Raw genomic sequence first — 16625 nt, 5'->3', positions numbered from 1 at the left:
CAGAAAGGCTTCTCCTTCAGTTTTTCCATAGCCTGAGATGTGTGGGAGGCAATGTGGCTAATGGTTGGCTCTGCCTACCCAGCAAGAGGAAAGATGAAAATATGGGATTTCTCCATGGCATTGTCCAGCAGTCCTTGCTACTCAAACTGTGGTCCACGAACCAGCAGCAACAAAAGCACCTGGAAACTTGCTGGAAATGCAGAATGCCGAGCCCCACTCTAGATCTGAGTCAGCACCTGCATTTTTTTTTTTTTAAGATTTTATTGGGGAATTGGAGAACAGCGTTGGGGAATCTGGGAAGGGGAACAGACAAGTTGCTGTCCTTTTGTTCTTCAGTCTAGTTGTGGAGGACGTCACTTCACTGGCCCATGTTGCACTCTTCTCGGGTGAGGCAGATCAGTCGCCGGCCACTGGACGGCTGCTCACGCCGGCTGCCAGCCACTCACGGTAGCTTATGGCAGCCCACTGCAGCCTCACTGGTGCCTGCGTGTTCACCGGCGACTCATGGCAGCCCAGCTCCAGGTCTAGCTGTTGTCACTATCTTAGCTGTAGAGGGCACGGCATCACTGGCCCTAACCGGGGCCCTGCCGCTCAGAGCTGGCGTCCCAAGCCAGCTCTTAACCAGTGCACCACTCAGCTGGCCTCGGCACCTGCATTTTGAGAAGTCTGCCAAGAGGGTCATGTAGACACATTCAAGTCAGAGCCCTGCCCTCACCCTCTTCTCTGCTCAACAGGTACGGGGTCTGGAGCTGCTTCAGCCTCTTTCCTCCCTGCTCTGCCAAGCTGACAAGCCCTTTCCACAGCCCCTGGGAGAGCTCCTGAAAGGGTAGTGTAGATGCCTGCTTCCTACCCACAGCACTTGAAGATGGGATGTTGTACAGGTCTACGTGAATTCCGTCTTGACCTGGAGTCCTGAGCTCACACTGGGGTAGTGCCAACCTTTCCTTCTGGTAGCTTCTCCTGCACCTAGTGTCTATTTAAGGCCAAGTCCACCCAGCTTAAGGACTCTGGTTCTGACTACCCCATTCCCTTCCTTTGCCCCACCCATCCCCTCTGCTCCAGGCCTGTGTTCCCTTTCTGTAAAATGGAATGATTTCTATCTATAAAGATTTCTGCAAATCTACTGAGAGTCAATATTTATGTCTTTAGTTGCCATTTCCATCTGTATCATGGAAAGAGCTCAAAGGAGCAAATCCCACGCCTGGAGGGAGAAAAGGCTTTTATATCACTCCCTCTCCTGTGGGTCCTGCTCTGAGTCAACTTTCCTGGCCCCACATGCCTTGGGCTAATTACCATGTGCTACATGAATGGCAGATCAGTCAATTCGAGACTGGTGCCTGTATGCATAATCCTTGTTGAGATTCTATAAACCTATTCTAGCTTTCATATTAGCACCTTCTCTTAGGCATGTGTTTAAGGAATAAACTAATTTTGTTCTTGGCCTAGACCAAATATAACTGCGAAGGTCATGTTACACCTCTAAAGCATCAACGGGGCATCCCCAGCTCAAACAGAAAGAATTTTCACATTGTCTGCTATTTTAGAATAAGCCACACCTTGGCTCCTCTCCACTGCTCACCAAAACCATCTTGGCCCTGTATCTAGCCTAATTCATCCTGGGTGTCCATTAGCCTTTCTCCACTGAAACCACCTATCTCCATTAATCTGCCAAACAGAAAATGCCTGGTTTATCAGATTGTGAGCTCCTCATACAGGAACAATGTGGTCCCTTCCTGAAGAAACCACAGCTGAGAAGGATGTCCCCCACACAGCAAGCATCAAACTAAAGGGTGAAGAGTGGTATGCAAGGGTCCTTGGCTTGTCCATCAGAGGCCAGACAGCCAAATGGACACATGAACCCTGGGGCCCTCATCCCAACCCTCTCCCATCATGATGGAAAACAGGAAGACACAAGAGCCATTCTGTTTTCTAAAAAGATGCTGTATTTAACACTTTCCCTCCCCCCATCCCACTCCCACCCCCTACCCTAAACAATGCCCTACAGAGTAGGGGCCCTTGCCAGGTCCTCCCACTTAAGGCAGATGGTGTGGAGGTAACAAATATCAAACGCAAGGCACTGGCCAGGGGCAGAGGGGCTGGTGGGCAGGGTCGGCCTGGGCTGGCTCTTGTTATCAGAAGTGGAGCAGGAGGGCTGTTGGGGCTGGCTCTGGCCTCCCAGTGAATGCCCAAGGATGAGCCAGCCCCAGGAAGAAACCTTGCACCAAGAAAGCTGGCCAAATGCAGCCCTTTCCCAAAGGCAGTAAGCCTGAGCAGGGACCCTAAAAAGCCACAGCCCAGGGGGCAGGTATGGTGTCCATAAGCCACAATGTATTCATTGGAAAGTCTTTGTCCTTTCTGATTTCTTAAGAGGGAGAGTAGAATCCTCTTCCAACTCAAGGGTTCTCAGTAGGCTCCATTTTCCCCTATAAAGTTCATGTTCTTGGTGAAGGCAAGGCCCACCAGGTGGACCCTGCAAGCTCCAAATGCTGTGCCTCGGGCTGGCATCCATGGAGCTTGGGCAAGCTGGCTGACCTCCTGGGCCCTGCTGTACTCCTCCTAAGCCTTCCTCACAGCAGGAAGCCCTGCGCTCGCCTCCCTAAACAGACACTGGAGTTCAGGACACAGCATCCAGTGCACCAGCAGCAGCAGTAGAGGCAGCAGCAGCAGCAGTAGAAAAATCCCCAGCCTCAAAGGCACCTGGGGACTGTTAGTGCAAGATTAAGTGTGTGAACATCAGGTGATGGAAAGGGTGGCCAGACTACCAAAGCCAAGAGCTATTTTCCCTGAACCGGCTTCGCTTTTCAGTTCCTCCTGGCCCCTGCTCCCTTCCACTTGAGGAAGAGATCTCAGATAAATGACCTCACCTTCCTAAACCTGCCCCCCTGTGGCTTCCTACCCTGGTCACTATTTCACCCATACCACTTCCTCTGCTTCCACTCCAGGCTGTGTGTGCCTGGGGCTCTCCCTGCAGGAGGGCAAGTGGGGGGGGAGGGCGCTGGGCTGCGAGGATGCAAGCTTTCCACTTCTTTTAATCCCCTCCTGCTGGACCCCCACACCCTCCTCTCATCTAAGTGGATGGATTACTTACACCTACATCCTCTTCCCTCTGCAAGGCCTGAGTTCACAGGTGGGCTGGGAGGAAAAGGGGCTACTCTTCCCTGCCTCCTTCACCTTGCCTGTTCCGCATGACCTATGTGTCAAACACGGGTCAGGGGACAAGCCTGCCACCCACCACTTCCCTGTCTCCCAACCTCGCAGTGGCACCAGGAAGATGACGCCAGTTCTGTGCTTCTGATGGGTCTGAAGTTAGAGCAGCCTGGAGGGTAAGGTTAATGCCCTAATCGATGGCCAGCTGTTCGGTGGCTACCTGGGAGAGATGTGCATGTCTCTAGAAGGCATGAGCCTGGGGCAGAGCAGAGAACTGCTCCACTTCGGGCCAGCTCCTCTGGTTATAAATCAGCTGCCAAGGTCAAGGACTGAGGGACATGCCTCTATACAGGAGTGGGTCTGAGGTATGCAAGTAGGGACACTCCCTAAATGCACGACTCCATCCCTCTCACAGTCAATGCTGGGTCTGGACAGTTACAGTTTTGGTATTCTGATAAAAAAACAAACAAACAATAAAAACCCCAATAAAACATGTCCAATAGAAGACTTCCCAGTTCTTGGTCACTGCTCCTGCAAGGAGCCCCGGGTAGGTGCTGGCATGCACCTCTCGGATTAGGATGGATTAGATGGCATTGCTCAAGCAGGTCTTCCCCTCCTGGACCTAACTATGCCGCCCTTCCCAGGAGCTGTTCTATCTCGGTCACCTGTGAGCAGCAGCCTCCCTTGGCTCCCCTTCCCAAAGTCCTCCCTCTGGGGTTCCAGAGGATGGAGAGAGGGGCCTTGGCAGCTGTCTCAACGTGAAGGGGCAGCTCCCGGTGCAGTGGGGGTGTTAGTCTGAGGCCTCTCGGGGCCCAGCCATAGCTTCTGCTCCCCTCCCTTCACCTCCCCCAGCAGTGAGCAGGGTGCTGGGGGAAGCAGCTGCAAGTCAGGGGGCAGGAAGTGGTCAGTCCAGCGAGACACCCCTCGGGATCATGGCATCTTCATCTGGCGGCGGTTCCACATGCCTCGTTTGGAATGGAAGTGATGGAAGAAATTCCTGAGGGAGAGACGTTCCACTTCCAGGCCTGCTTGGAGGATCCTGAGTGGGAGAGGGGCAGGATGAGTCACAGAAGCACAGGAGGCAGCTGGGAAGAGGCCCCGGCCTCCGAGGAACCCGCCCTTCCACATCTCATCAGACCCTGTCCCTGTCTTGCTCTGTTCAGCCCCCACAGGGCAGGGGGAAAGGTGTAGTGCAGGGTGTGGGCTCTGGAGCCAGACAGCCTGGGTTCGAATCCCAGCTCCATACCGTGTAAGTCACGTCATCTCTCAGAACCTCAGTTTGCTCATCTCTAGAAAGAGGGTAATAATGATATATTGGGTTGTTGGAAAAGTCATGATGTATTTTTGCAATGAAAAACATAGAATATGTCATGACTTTTCCGACAACCCAATATATATATAAAACCCCTGGAGGATGGTGGCAAGGACTGGAGTGGGCAAACACAGTACAGCACAGTTCCTGGCACTCAGCCTGCAGGGGACACTTTACAGTGTTTGATGGAGGCAGAGGGCTGGAGCAGACCTTGTCCCCAGCCTACCCTGTCCCCTTTCAATGACAATATGCACAACTCACTGAGAGTCCCTCTCACAGAGAGGCCTGTACTTCAGGCAGGGAGGAAGTCGCTGGAAATTGGAGCAGTTTCTTTCTGTTTAGGCCTCAGAGGAGGCAGGAGGGTTGAGAAGTGTACTGGAGGTCTGTATCTTCCCAGCACAGCAGGAAGATCAGGGATGGAGGTGACAATAGCCCAGGCTTTGTTTGTATACTTTGGGATCTACTTGGACCTGGCTTTATAAGAGCTGAGTTACCTCAAATAAGCTCCCTCAACCTCCTTCCTTTGCACCTTAAATTATCTTAATATTGTCATCTTCCTTTCCTTTCTTCCTTCCAGGGGAAAAACATAAACAGATCTGGTTTTTAAGCCTCTGACACTTGCTAGTTATGAGATTTGGAGCAATTTATTAATTCTCGAGACTCAGCTTTCTCATCTGGAAAATGGGTATAACCACACCTGTCTCACAGAGACTGGGAGGAATAAATGAGGGGATGGATATGAATCACCTACCAGCACAGGCACCCAGTGATTGCTGGCTGTATCTTGCCCTGTCTCTCCGGAAACAGTGTATCTCTGCCTTGTCAAGGTCCCCACTGCCAGGTACTCCTGACCTTGGAGTCTACCTCCCCTGGACACTGTTCCAGCGATTATACACTCTACCCTTCCTTTTTTGGATTGCCCCCCCACCCCCTTCTCTTTGTCACTGCCCTGTAAGCTCAACTCTCAAGGTATCATCCTCTTTCCCTGCCCCCTTCTCTTAGCAGCAAATGTCTTGAAAGGAATCCCACACTAACACAGCATCCACTTCCTCACCACCCGTGATACACAATCCCCTACAACCTGGCCCAGCCGTTCCCTGCTCTGGCACCCTTGCTCTGATCACCTGCCAAGCCCAGCAGCTTGCCCTGGGTTCTCCCTCTGCTTCTCTGAGGCATTTCCTGCCAGTGACTTTTTCTTCCTCCCCGAAACTCCCTTCTCCCCAGGCTTCCAGGGACTCAGAACCTCCTTTAATGGTCCATACGGTCTCTTTTCCTGGCTCCAAAGTCCTTCCAGACCCTCTGCCTACCCCTGTCATCCATCCCACAACCCTAGCCTCCTCCCCTAGGCAGCTGTGGAGCGGGAAAGCCAACCTGGGAGAATGCGGCCCTGTGCTTCCTCGCCCTGCTGGCTGCTGAGAACATGATCATTTATTTACATTTGTACAGAGTAAGATTTTGCTTTTCCCGACACTTTATCAAGCACCGTCCGTGCCAGCCATGTGACACAGACAGAGGCCGTGTCCTCCACTCTAACAGACATAGAAACAGAGGTCCAGCGAGGGAAGGAACTGGACCCCAGTGAGTGGTGGCGCTTCCTGTGATTCCTGTGCTCTCTACCTGGCAGGGAATCTGCAGCCTGGGCTGCTCTCACCTGTTCCCTCCCCGGAGTGCCTGATGGATGGAATCCCAGCAGCTCCCTCAGGCGCCCTCCTTTCCCAGTCACCTGTCCAGCAGCTCCCAGTCTTCCCCGCCCCAGCGGTCTCGGAATTCCTTGGTATTCATGCCCCCGATCCTGTCCAGGTCTGACTTGTAGATGCCAAGCAGTCCGAATCCGTTCACCTCCCAGTAGCCTATGGACAGACAAGAAGTTCCGGGTGAGGCGAGACAGGGACCAGGAGGGAGGAATATAAAGAAGGCATCCAGGCTGCATTCCTAGAGCCTTTTCTGAAAGACAGAGGATGGGGTGCCTGCGGCCAAAAACTGGCTCATCTGGACACGTCCCCTGTCTGTTTGTGGAGGGAATTCCCCTGAGCTAAGGTTCAGGATTCATTGAAAGCAACAGTCCTCCCAAGGAGTGACCAAAGGCTGCTGACAGACTGACGACAGGATTCGATACCAGTGGCCCCTAAAGGCATAGCCGAGTGTCGCTTTCCTTGTCCATCTCTGTCTCCAAAGGTAGGGGGCCCATCTTCCCATCTTTGTATCCTCCTAGGGCAGAGTCAAAGGCAGGGTTTGTTCATCCCTGCTGTGGTGGTGGCTGTTGGCACAGCCCTCGGGGCATTTCTCCGTACTGTCCAGAGGAGCAGGAGAGCAGGGTGGGGAGGGAGATGCAGCAGTGGTAGACAGGACCGTTTCCAGCCCTAACAGCCAAGGCCAGAGAGGTCTTTCCTCCCCTCCCTAGCCCAGGGCAGGGCTCACCCTCAGGCCACTGGGGGGTGGCCCCGCAGTGCAGCCTCATCACCATGGGGGCAAAAGCCATCTTGCCCTCCACACAGTGCTTCCGGATGGTATCAATGACTCCAGCTGGGAAGTGGATGTGGAGGTCACAGAGGAAGATGATGCTGTGTGGGTCCTGGGGACAGATGTGGGAAGATGAGCAAGCCCTCCAGACTCGGGCCAGAAAGCCAGGCCACTCTCCAGGACAATCCTGTGGCTCTTTCCTGTTTGAATGACAAACTTCCACAGAGCAAACTGTTAGGTAAATTTCCACGGTACTGGGCCTGAGAGCACAGTTCTTACCATCTGAGAGGGAGCTCTGACTCCTCCCCTCACTCTTATGGACTACATGGACTCTGGACAAATTTTCCACTGCCTTTGTTTCGTCCCACCCTGGCAGTGGTCCTGGCAACATGGAGGGGAACCCCCAACCCACAACCCCTCACTCCTTCCTCCCTGAGGAGCTAACTGCCTTACACACCCCAAACGTGTCTCTACCTCTTACCCAGTCCTCAATCCCACCTCCTGAACCCCTCCCAGTGCATTTACCTTCACCAGGTCTATGCCAGCCTGAAGTCCAGCTGAGCGCTCAAAGTTCCCACTTAGCTTCATGTACTGGTAGCTGCGGAAGAGGAGAGAACAGAGCGGCTGAGCTTAGGATTGGCTGTGACAGTCCCCTGGAGGAAGTTGGCAAGCAGACACTAGAGATGATATATGTTTCTGGGATGGGATTATGGGAAACAGCCAGAAACTGGGAACCAGGAAAGCTGGGTTAGACTTCTGGCTCTGCCCAGCACCCAGCAGTCCTGGGACTTTAGGAAGGAGGGGGTTCGGGCTGCACTCCAGCCAGGAAAGCTCCTCACCTCTTCAGCTTGGACCTTTTCAGGGCCATCTCAACATCCATGTCCTCACTGCTGTAGTCAGTGATGATGATGTTGAAGTGCAGGTCGCCGGTGACCTGGAACAGCTTCTCCATGTCTCTAATGAACTGCTGCACCCAGCGCGCCTGGTTCTTCACTAGCCGGGTGGGGCAGGCAGAGAGAAAGTAGCAGAGGTAACACAAAGCAGGGCACCTCCACTCCTGGTCCTGCATGCATCAGGAGTCCCATCACACCTCTGCTTGGGGGTAATGCAGCTACAGGAAACTATTAGCAATGCAGTACGGAGACGGAAGGCAGGAGAGCTAACCAGTCTCAGGGGCCTCCCCATCTTGCACAGCCTCCTAGGCAGCGTCCCATGAGAAGGCCTTGGGCTGGGGCTCGTCATCCACCCTGTCATAGCAACCCCACTGTGCTCTAACACTACAACCCTGTGATCTGTCTGTCTTATGATCATCGTTTATTTCCTGTCCTGTCCCACTGTTACACTCCTGTCTGTTACAGGTCACCTTTTTCATAAAAACCGCTAAACCATTCTAGCAAGTACCCTCTGTTGTATTTTTCCCAGACCAGTTGTAAAACCCAGCGCGACCCCAGTGGATGATTACATCCAACCCTGAAACCTGGTCTCCTAAAAAGAGCGACTGGCCTTAAGTCAGTATCTACTTCCGGCTCCAACACTTACTAGCCATGCAAACTCAGACTAGACTTTTCTCTGGTGAGCCTCAGCTCCTCGATGTGGCCCTTCTCACAAGTTCCTGTGAGATGGAATCAGTGAGCAGAGACCTGGGTGCTCATGATTCCTATTAGGATCCCTGCTCTGCTGATAGCACCATGCTCAGCTGGAGGCTCACCAGGCACGATGAAGTGGACCACGGCTCGGTGACTCCAGGAGAAGCCCTGGGGCCAGCACAGCTTGGGCTCTGGGCCCCGGACATTCAGGACACGTCTTCGGCGGTTGTGTGGGCTCCAAACCAGGCCCTGCAGGTTCCGGGTCTCGGCCTCTTCCCCGTCAGCCGGTTCAATGCCCTGCCAGCCTAGAGCAGACACATACTCCGAGAGCCGTACCAGTCGCTGGCCTTGCTCCAGCAGCTCGAGCTCCAGGAGGTAGCGACCCCCACGTAGCTGGTCCTGACGCTTCTCCACGTTCACAATGCGCCGTAGCTGGTATTTCCTAGGTAGAAAGGGTGGGAAGGGCTTGAGCAACTTCTTCCCCGCTGAGGGGATAGCATGGTGTGGTAGAAGCCTGCAAGGCCCATTGTCAGGAGACCCCAGTTTTTGTTCCAGCTTTGCCATTGGCTAAGATGTGTATGCAAGGTGCTTAACCTCTCCAGTGTTCACTGCCTCCATCTTTTAAAATGGACCTGTTGAGCTGGGATGATCTCTAAACTCTTTTATACCTCTGAGAGCCTACATAAGATAAATGAGTTTCCTTCAGAAGTTGACTCTCATTAATAAAATGCTCTGTCAATCAACAATGCATAATAAACAATGGATGATTAGATAAATGTTGATTGGTTGGCTCAACATCACGAGTCACTAGGGAAAATGCAAATCAAAATCACAATGCGATACCATTTCATACCCAGTAGGGTGGCTATTAAAAAAGAAAATGAAAACAACAAGTGTTGACAAAGATGTAGAGAAATTGGAACCTTCATGCACTGCTGGTGAGAATGTAAAATGGTGCAATGACCCAGCAATTCTACTCCTAGGTGTATACCCAAGAGAACTGAAAACACATTCACACAAAAACTTGTACCCGAATGTTCATAGCAGCATTATATTCATAATAACCAGAAAGTAGAAACAAAACAAATCTCAATCAACTGATGATTAGACACACACAATATGATATATCCATACAATGGAATAGTATGCAGCCGTACAAAGAAGGGCTGAAGCACACAGTACATTCAACATGAGCCTTGAAAACATTTTGCTAAGTGAAATAAGTCAGATACAAAAGGCCACATATGATTCCATTTATATGAAATGTCTAGAATAGGTAAATCTAGAGTGAGAGAAACTAAAGTAGTAATTGCCAGGGCCTGGGGAGAGGGAGAAATGGGACGTAACTACCATTAGGAACAGGGATTCATTAAAAGTGAGGAAAATGTTCTGGAATCACACAGTGGTCATGTTCGCACAACTTTATGAATACACTTAAAACTACTAAATTGTACACTCTAAAATGATAAATTAAATGGTATGTTAATTTTATCTCAATTAAAAAAAAATAGTGATTGGTTGAGTGAATGAAACAAGAAAGGATTAGGCCCTGTTTTGTGCCGTAGCCCTTCTAGCCCACATCTGAGGTCTTAATTTGTCTCTTTTAGCCTCAGTTTTGCCTGATCTGTCCCTTTACTATTGGGTTGTTGGAAAAGTCAAGACGCATGTTTGCAACAGATGGCACTAGTTCACTTTTGGAAGCACTAGAGTCATTTGCATTTATGTTATTGTTGTCATTTGACAGCTGACAGTTCTAGCTTCATTCTAAAAAAAAATTGAGCGAGTTGGTTGAGTTTTGGAGATTTTACAACAAGTTGAAGATGGAAGACCAAACTGTGCATTTTTGCCATATTTTACTGTTTTACTTCCATAAAGGGAAGAACGTGCATCAACCTTGTGAAAAGTTGCATCAAGTTTGCAGTGACAATGCTCTACAAGAACGTCAGTGCCAATGATGGTTCATGAAATTCCATGCTGGTGATTTTGATCTCAACAACGCTCTTCAGTCAGGGAGGCCCACCGAGGTTGATGACGACAAAATAAAGACATTGATCGAGTCAAACCCATGTTACACAACACAAGAGACTGCAGAAACATTGAACATCCATCATTCAAGCATTCACGACCATCCGAAGAAGCTGGGATATTTGGGTTCTGCATGAACTCAAAGAAGTTCATTTGATGGCGTGTATAAACATCTGCAATATGCTCATTAAATGTGAGGAAAACGATCCTTTTTTGAAGCGACTGATAACTGGTGATGAGAAGTGGATTGTTTACAACAATGTGGTGTGCAAATGGTCTTGGTCCTTACGTGATGATTCACCTCAAACGACATTGAAAGCAGACATTCACCAGAGAAAGGTTACGCTCTCAGTATGGTGGGATTTTAAAGGTGTCGTGTTTTTCAAGCTCCTACCAAGGAACCAATCATTTCGAATGTGTACTGTCAGCAGTTGGACAGTTTGAATGAATCCATCAATCAGAAACGTCCAGAGCTTGTTAAATTGTAAAGGAGTTGTGTTCCATCACGACAATGCGAGACCACACACAAGTTTGATCACCCGTCAAAAATTATTGGAGCTTGGATGGGATGTGTTGCCACGCCCATCAAACTCGTCTGACCTTGCGCCATCAGACTTCCACTTGTTTCGCTCTCTTCAAAACTCCTTGCGTGGTATAACATTCAATTCAGATGAGGCTGTAAATCAGCACCTTGTTCAGTTTTTCACAAATAAAGACAGGTCCTTCTATGAACGAGGAATTATGAAGCTCACTGAAAGATGGCAAAAGGTTATGGAACAAAATGGGCAATATATCACTGATAGATCTTTGTTCTTTATATAAATAAATGACCTTTGAAAAACATAGACAAAATACATCATGACTTTTCCAACAACCCAATAGCTCCCTCCCTGAAAGAGGGGACCACATTTGGACACCTTCCTCTTCCCCAGGCACCAGCCATTTCAGAACTTTGTCTGATGGTGGGACAAAGACCCGACTAGTCCAGGTCACCTCCAGGGGCAGGGGCCCCAGTCTCCTTCCCAGGAGCCTGCAGCAGGGGAGCCTGCTAGAGCCAGCCCCCAGGTCCCTGCCCCCAGGCCACAGGCTGCCACATGACTCAGCCCCGACCCCAGGAGAGCCCTTTACCTTACCCCCGGCTCCTCTGGTTGAGCTTCTTCAAGAAGACCCGTGTGACCTCGAGCGCCTCCTGCTCTGGAAGCAGCAGGTTGCCAGACGTGTTACAGTTCAGATCAATCCAGTCAGTCCTCAAGGCTTGGAAGTCGAGGTTCCGGGCACTGAAGGTCTGGTCCCAGTTTACCACTGGGTCAAACATGGGCACGTATTCGAACACCTCACTCACATCCTCTTCCTCTTCCTCGCCCTCTTCCTCTCCCTCCACTTGTCCTTCCTGGCCTACAGCTGCCACCACCTCCTCCTCCCCATGCCATCCCCTCCTTGGGGCCAGGGGTTCCATCCTGTCACCCCTCCTCTGCTCTGCAATGTAGGACTCGACTTGGCTCAGCCACTGGGACTGCCCTAGAGTCTTCCTGGCACTGTCACCAGTGGGCCTGGGCCTCTGAACTGGAGGCCGGTTCCCCACCAGGTGCCCAGGGGGCCACTTGTCAGAACGAGGTGGCTCTTGGCTGGGCTCAGGGCTGGGTTTTTGTTCCCTCTTCTCTGATTGCTGGACTGGCATGTTGCTGGTTCTCACTGAGAAGGGAGCCGTGGAGTTCTGCTTGGAAAAGGGGGCCAGCAGCCCCTCCCGGGGCTGAGCCAGGAGTTTGCGTAGGCTTCGGAGGTGGTAGTCGGTGACATCCTGCTCAGGGGTAGAGGTAGGCATCTGTCTTCCCTCCGGTGTCCTGGGATTCTGGTCATTGGAGGCAGGGGTCTCGTCGGCCACCTCTCCATACTGGGACTCTTCTAGAAGGCCTTCCTCAAAGCCTGTCGTTAAAAACAACCATTGCTCGTCAGTTATAATCATCAGCTATAATCATCAGCTGTCACATATAATCATCAGCTGTCTGGTGTATCTTTCCCCAACGAAATACACAAGACAGCTGATGATTATACGTGTAACACTCCAAGGGGTTTCAGACACGGATGGCATCTGGGCTCTGCCACTTACTTACTTACTGTGTGACCTGGTGCAAGTCACTCAACCTCAAAACCCCCGTTTCTTCAGCTGCATAAAGGGGATAATGATCCACCTTCCATAGGGTTTTTGTGAAGATAGAGTGATATAAAGGGCACAAAGTGCCTTGCAGGTGCCTGGCACACGCAGGAACACACCAAATGGCCCCAGCCAGGCCCTAATGCCTCAAGAAGAAAGGCCACAGGAAGACAGCACTTTTCTGTGCAGAACTTCTCAAAGGGCGTGCCCAGGACAGCCCGAGTCATCTTCTCCAGGGTTCATAATCTCCTCCAGCTGACCCAGCCAGCTGTTAGAAACAGTCATGGCCTACATGTGCCTTGATATGGAAAAGAGGGGTATACTGCTCTACGCCCTTGGGTGTGGGAGGAGGGACTGTGTGGTTTGGGTTTTGAAGCTCCTCAGGGCAGGGTTGGTATGGTCTGAACTCCCCCTAGAAACAGACCCTCCCAGCCTGACCCAGAAGCCTGAGCTCTCACTCTGTACCTGGCTGCTCCGGGCCCTGCTTCTCGGGCTGGTCAATCTTGATATACTCCTGAAAGCTGAACCTACAGGAGGAAGGGAGAGACAGACTGGCACCAGGTGCCCTGCAAGCAAAGTGCAAGGCTCTGCCAGAAGTCCCAACAGCAATCTGAAGTCAGGCCCCGCACCAGAGCGGAGGAGGAAGGCTGGGTGAGTGTGTGTGGGTCTGTGAGAGTGGGACGTGCCCAGGAAGAGCCAAGACTCCTTGGGCTGGAAGGGCACCTGCTGCCATCTGCTGCTGGTCTAGGCAGCTCTCCTGGCTGTTGCGAGCCCCTCGTCAGACCATCTTCTTGCCCCGTCAGTATTGCTCACCTGTCCTGGTAGAACGTGTTTTCCTGGTAGAAGCACTTGTTATGGGTTTCCATGTGGCTCAGGCGGGTATAGTCATTGGGGTAAACAAAGGACAGATGAACCTGGAGGTGGAAACAGAAGCAGCGGGAGAAAAGAGGGTGGGAAAGAAATTGGTAAGAAATCAGCCAACCAGGCTTCAGCCTGCCCCAGCCGGGATCTTATAGGCTCCTGCCTTTGGTGGGGAGAGGAGGGCTGCTGTGAACTTTGAATAAAACAAATGCTTACACAGACCAGGATTCCACTCCACTCTTTATACCTCCTCTCCAGGGCTCTGTGGACCTAAGGTAACCCCTGATCTAGCTCCCCAGTGCACACAGCCCTTATCTCTCGTCCCAGGTAATTCTCCCCAGCTGCAACCAAGACCCTTCCCTCCTCCTCCTGCCATCTTATCCTCTCCTGAAACCTTTAAACCTTTACCTGCATCCTCTCACAGCCCTGAAACAACCCCTTTTATTACTTACTCCACTGCTTTTTGCACCCCCTTAAACATAGCTCCAAGGACTCAACGCCCAAAACTTTCTCAGTGATACCCCACCCATCCTCTGAGCCCTGACCACTCTACTCTCTTCCTGCCTCCATCATGCTCTCTAATCATCTCTACACATACGGTGTTCATTCTGCATCTCCAGTTCCCACATGGGCCGGACATGCTCTACAGTTCCCCTCCATAGCTCATTTTCCCCAGTGCCTTGTCTATGGGTTTAGTAAATACTGCTGGCTGACGGGCTGGTAGGACTGACCCAGGCAGGACAGGGTTGTGTGGCCCACGGAGCAGAACTCAGGAAGCCTCAGGCTAGCCCACCTCACGTTACTGTGGTAGAGCTGGTGTGTGGGGGCTTCCCAAGGTGGACCTCCATGCTCAAGCTTTGCAGGGCAGTCCAGCTAGGCCAGAGGCAATTTGGAATGCTAGTTCTCCCAGCCCAGGGAGCTGTGTCCCCAGCCCATCTTGTCTGGTGGTATGTGGCATGAGGAGAAGGGGATGTCAGCCTCGGCACCGCCTCATTGCAGCCACAGGCAGCAAGCCTTCTCCCACCCCTTGCCCCCAACTCCCTGGGCCCCAGACTTACAAACCGAAGGCCCTGGTAGCGCTGCAGGGGGAGCCCATCCACCAGGTAGCTGGGTTTGTAGGGACAGTCAGGCAGGACATGGCGAAGATGAGACTTGGGGATCAGAGGCACTGAGGACAGTAAGGGAAGTGGGATGAGGGTGGAGTGTGAGCCTGACGCTGGGGCTGGGTTAGAGCCACAAGGCTCCGGGCTGAGGGTGAGGGCTTAAGACCTCTGCCCTGAGCAGGCACCTTTTTGTAGTCACTCGTGGCAGCCATTGGCTGAGGCTGTCAGACTGAGGCTGGCACCACTATTCTGTGGCAGGGGAATTCATGGAGCACCTTGGTGGCAGAGCACTCAAAACAGTCCCTAGTTCAAAGCACAGTAAGGCACTGGGATCACTGTCCAGGATGAGCCTCAGTAAAGGTTTAGAGACTTCCAAGAGTCTACAAAGCCTCACCCTAGTGAGGTACCATAACTGCATCTCTTTCTGGGGGGAGAGGGGGGCGCCACATGACATGACTTTGCCATCTTTTAAAATGTAAACACTCCCAAGAGTTTAAGATTCTAACACCTTAGTTGGCACACATTTCTCTCGCTGATGACAAGAGCTGGGATCCAATAAGAAACTATGGTGTTTGGGCTGGCCAGGTGGTGCGTGGGTTAAGAATTGGTTTGGGACGCCAGCTCTGAGCAGCAGGGCCCCGGTTTGGATCTCACATTAGGGCCAGTGCCGCTGCACCCTCTACAGCTAAGATGGTGAAGCTCGACCTGGAGCTGGGCTGCCGTGAGTCCACAGTGACGGCGTGGGCTGCAGTGGGGCTGCAGTGGGCTGCCATGAGCTACCACGAGTGGCTGGCAGCCAGCGTGAGCTGCCATGAGCTGCCATGAGTGGCCATCCAATGCCGGCGAGCGATCTGCCTCACCCAGGAAGAGCACAATGACAATACCAACATGGGCCAGTGAAGCAACGTCCTCCACAACTAGACTGAAGACTAAAAGGGCAGCAACTTGTCTGTTCCCCTTCCCCAATTCCCCAATAAAATCTTAAAGAAAAGAAAGAAACTATGGTGTTTTTGATTGCAAAGGGATGCACGGGAACTAGCTCCTGGGCTCTGGTTCTTGTTCTAGGCCTGGGTGGTAGTTACACATATTTGTTCTGTAATGATTTGTATAATGTAAAATTGTGCATATATATTTTTATGCTTTTCTGTACACATGTAAATTTTACACTACAGGGAATAAAACAGTGCTCTGACTTTTGGGACACTGGGTTGGAATTGACAGGTCTCTTGAGTTGCCCCCACCCACACCTGGACCTGGCAGTGTATCACACCCAGGCTGGGTGACAAGTATGCAGCCAAGGCCTCACCTTGATAGAGGGTGTCTCGTGGGTCAGGCCGCAGCATGTCGGCGGGGGGCTGCTCATCTCTAGGAAGAGAGTCTGGGGAGCCTACATGGCTGGCTGCTGTCTGTGGGATGTGGCCCACCTCATCCATCCTTAGGACCGTCTCGTCTGGGCCAGAGAAGAAAGAACAGAGGGCAGCGGTGAGCCCTGGAGCACACCCGGCCCAGGACCCAGGCCCTGCCTCCTCGAGGAACCCAGAAAAGGCTCAGGCAAGGCTTCTGTCTTCCCCTTGGGGACAGCCTAGGATGTGCTCAACCCTCCGCCCTCTAGTCCTGCACCCCCATAACTGGTGGTTTCAGCTCTTTGTGTCCCTTTGACCCCCTCCACGGACCCCATGACTAGCACACACCACGATTTCTGTGTGAATTTGAGAAAATACACATCTTCCTCCAAATGTTTCACTGTTACCTGCTGGAAATTCGTCATTATAAGCATGTTTAATTTATGGAACAAACACACATATAGACTAAATAATAAGCCAGGCACTGTTCTAAGCATCTCACAAATAACCCATTTAATCTTCACAACCACCATATGACTTATGTACTACTATTGCTCCTATTTTACAGACAGGGACATTTGGCAAAGGACTCTAAGACATTTGCCTAAGATCACACAACTGATAAATGGCAAAGTC

At 51.6% G+C, this 16625-nt stretch overlaps 2 protein-coding genes across 3 annotated transcripts in view; one reads left to right on the top strand and one right to left on the bottom strand.

Annotated features, from left to right (window-relative positions):
- The window catches only part of NINJ2 (ninjurin 2), an 84845-nt gene extending 82965 nt beyond the window's left edge, over positions 1–1880 (top strand). The window contains exon 4 of the mRNA XM_019654042.1: positions 735–1880. The gene's annotated coding sequence lies outside the window, so the exon portion shown is untranslated. The remainder of the gene's footprint in view (positions 1–734) is intronic.
- Positions 1881–1932: 52 nt separating this feature from the next.
- Positions 1933–16625, bottom strand: part of B4GALNT3 (beta-1,4-N-acetyl-galactosaminyltransferase 3) — a 101449-nt gene continuing 86756 nt past the window's right edge. The window contains exons 10-20 of one of the 2 annotated variants that reach the window (XM_019654040.1): positions 15953–16096; positions 14602–14711; positions 13496–13596; positions 13148–13209; positions 11664–12453; positions 8628–8947; positions 7759–7912; positions 7445–7517; positions 6878–7031; positions 6183–6309; positions 1933–4186 (exon numbers count right to left, since the gene is read on the bottom strand). In XM_019654040.1, coding sequence (XP_019509585.1) covers positions 4078–4186; positions 6183–6309; positions 6878–7031; positions 7445–7517; positions 7759–7912; positions 8628–8947; positions 11664–12453; positions 13148–13209; positions 13496–13596; positions 14602–14711; positions 15953–16096 — 2144 coding nt within the window. In that variant the 3' untranslated portion in view covers positions 1933–4077. Of the gene's footprint in view, positions 4187–6182; positions 6310–6575; positions 6668–6877; positions 7032–7444; positions 7518–7758; positions 7913–8627; positions 8948–11663; positions 12454–13147; positions 13210–13495; positions 13597–14601; positions 14712–15952; positions 16097–16625 lie in introns of those variants that run through there. The other variant, XM_019654041.1, reaches the window with a different exon arrangement.

Source organism: Hipposideros armiger, unplaced genomic scaffold (assembly GCF_001890085.2).
Source record: "Hipposideros armiger isolate ML-2016 unplaced genomic scaffold, ASM189008v1 scaffold_213, whole genome shotgun sequence".
Classification (NCBI taxonomy): domain Eukaryota; kingdom Metazoa; phylum Chordata; class Mammalia; order Chiroptera; family Hipposideridae; genus Hipposideros; species Hipposideros armiger.
Note: the sequence above shows the minus strand (reverse complement) of the source record. Positions and strands in the feature narration are given on the sequence as shown.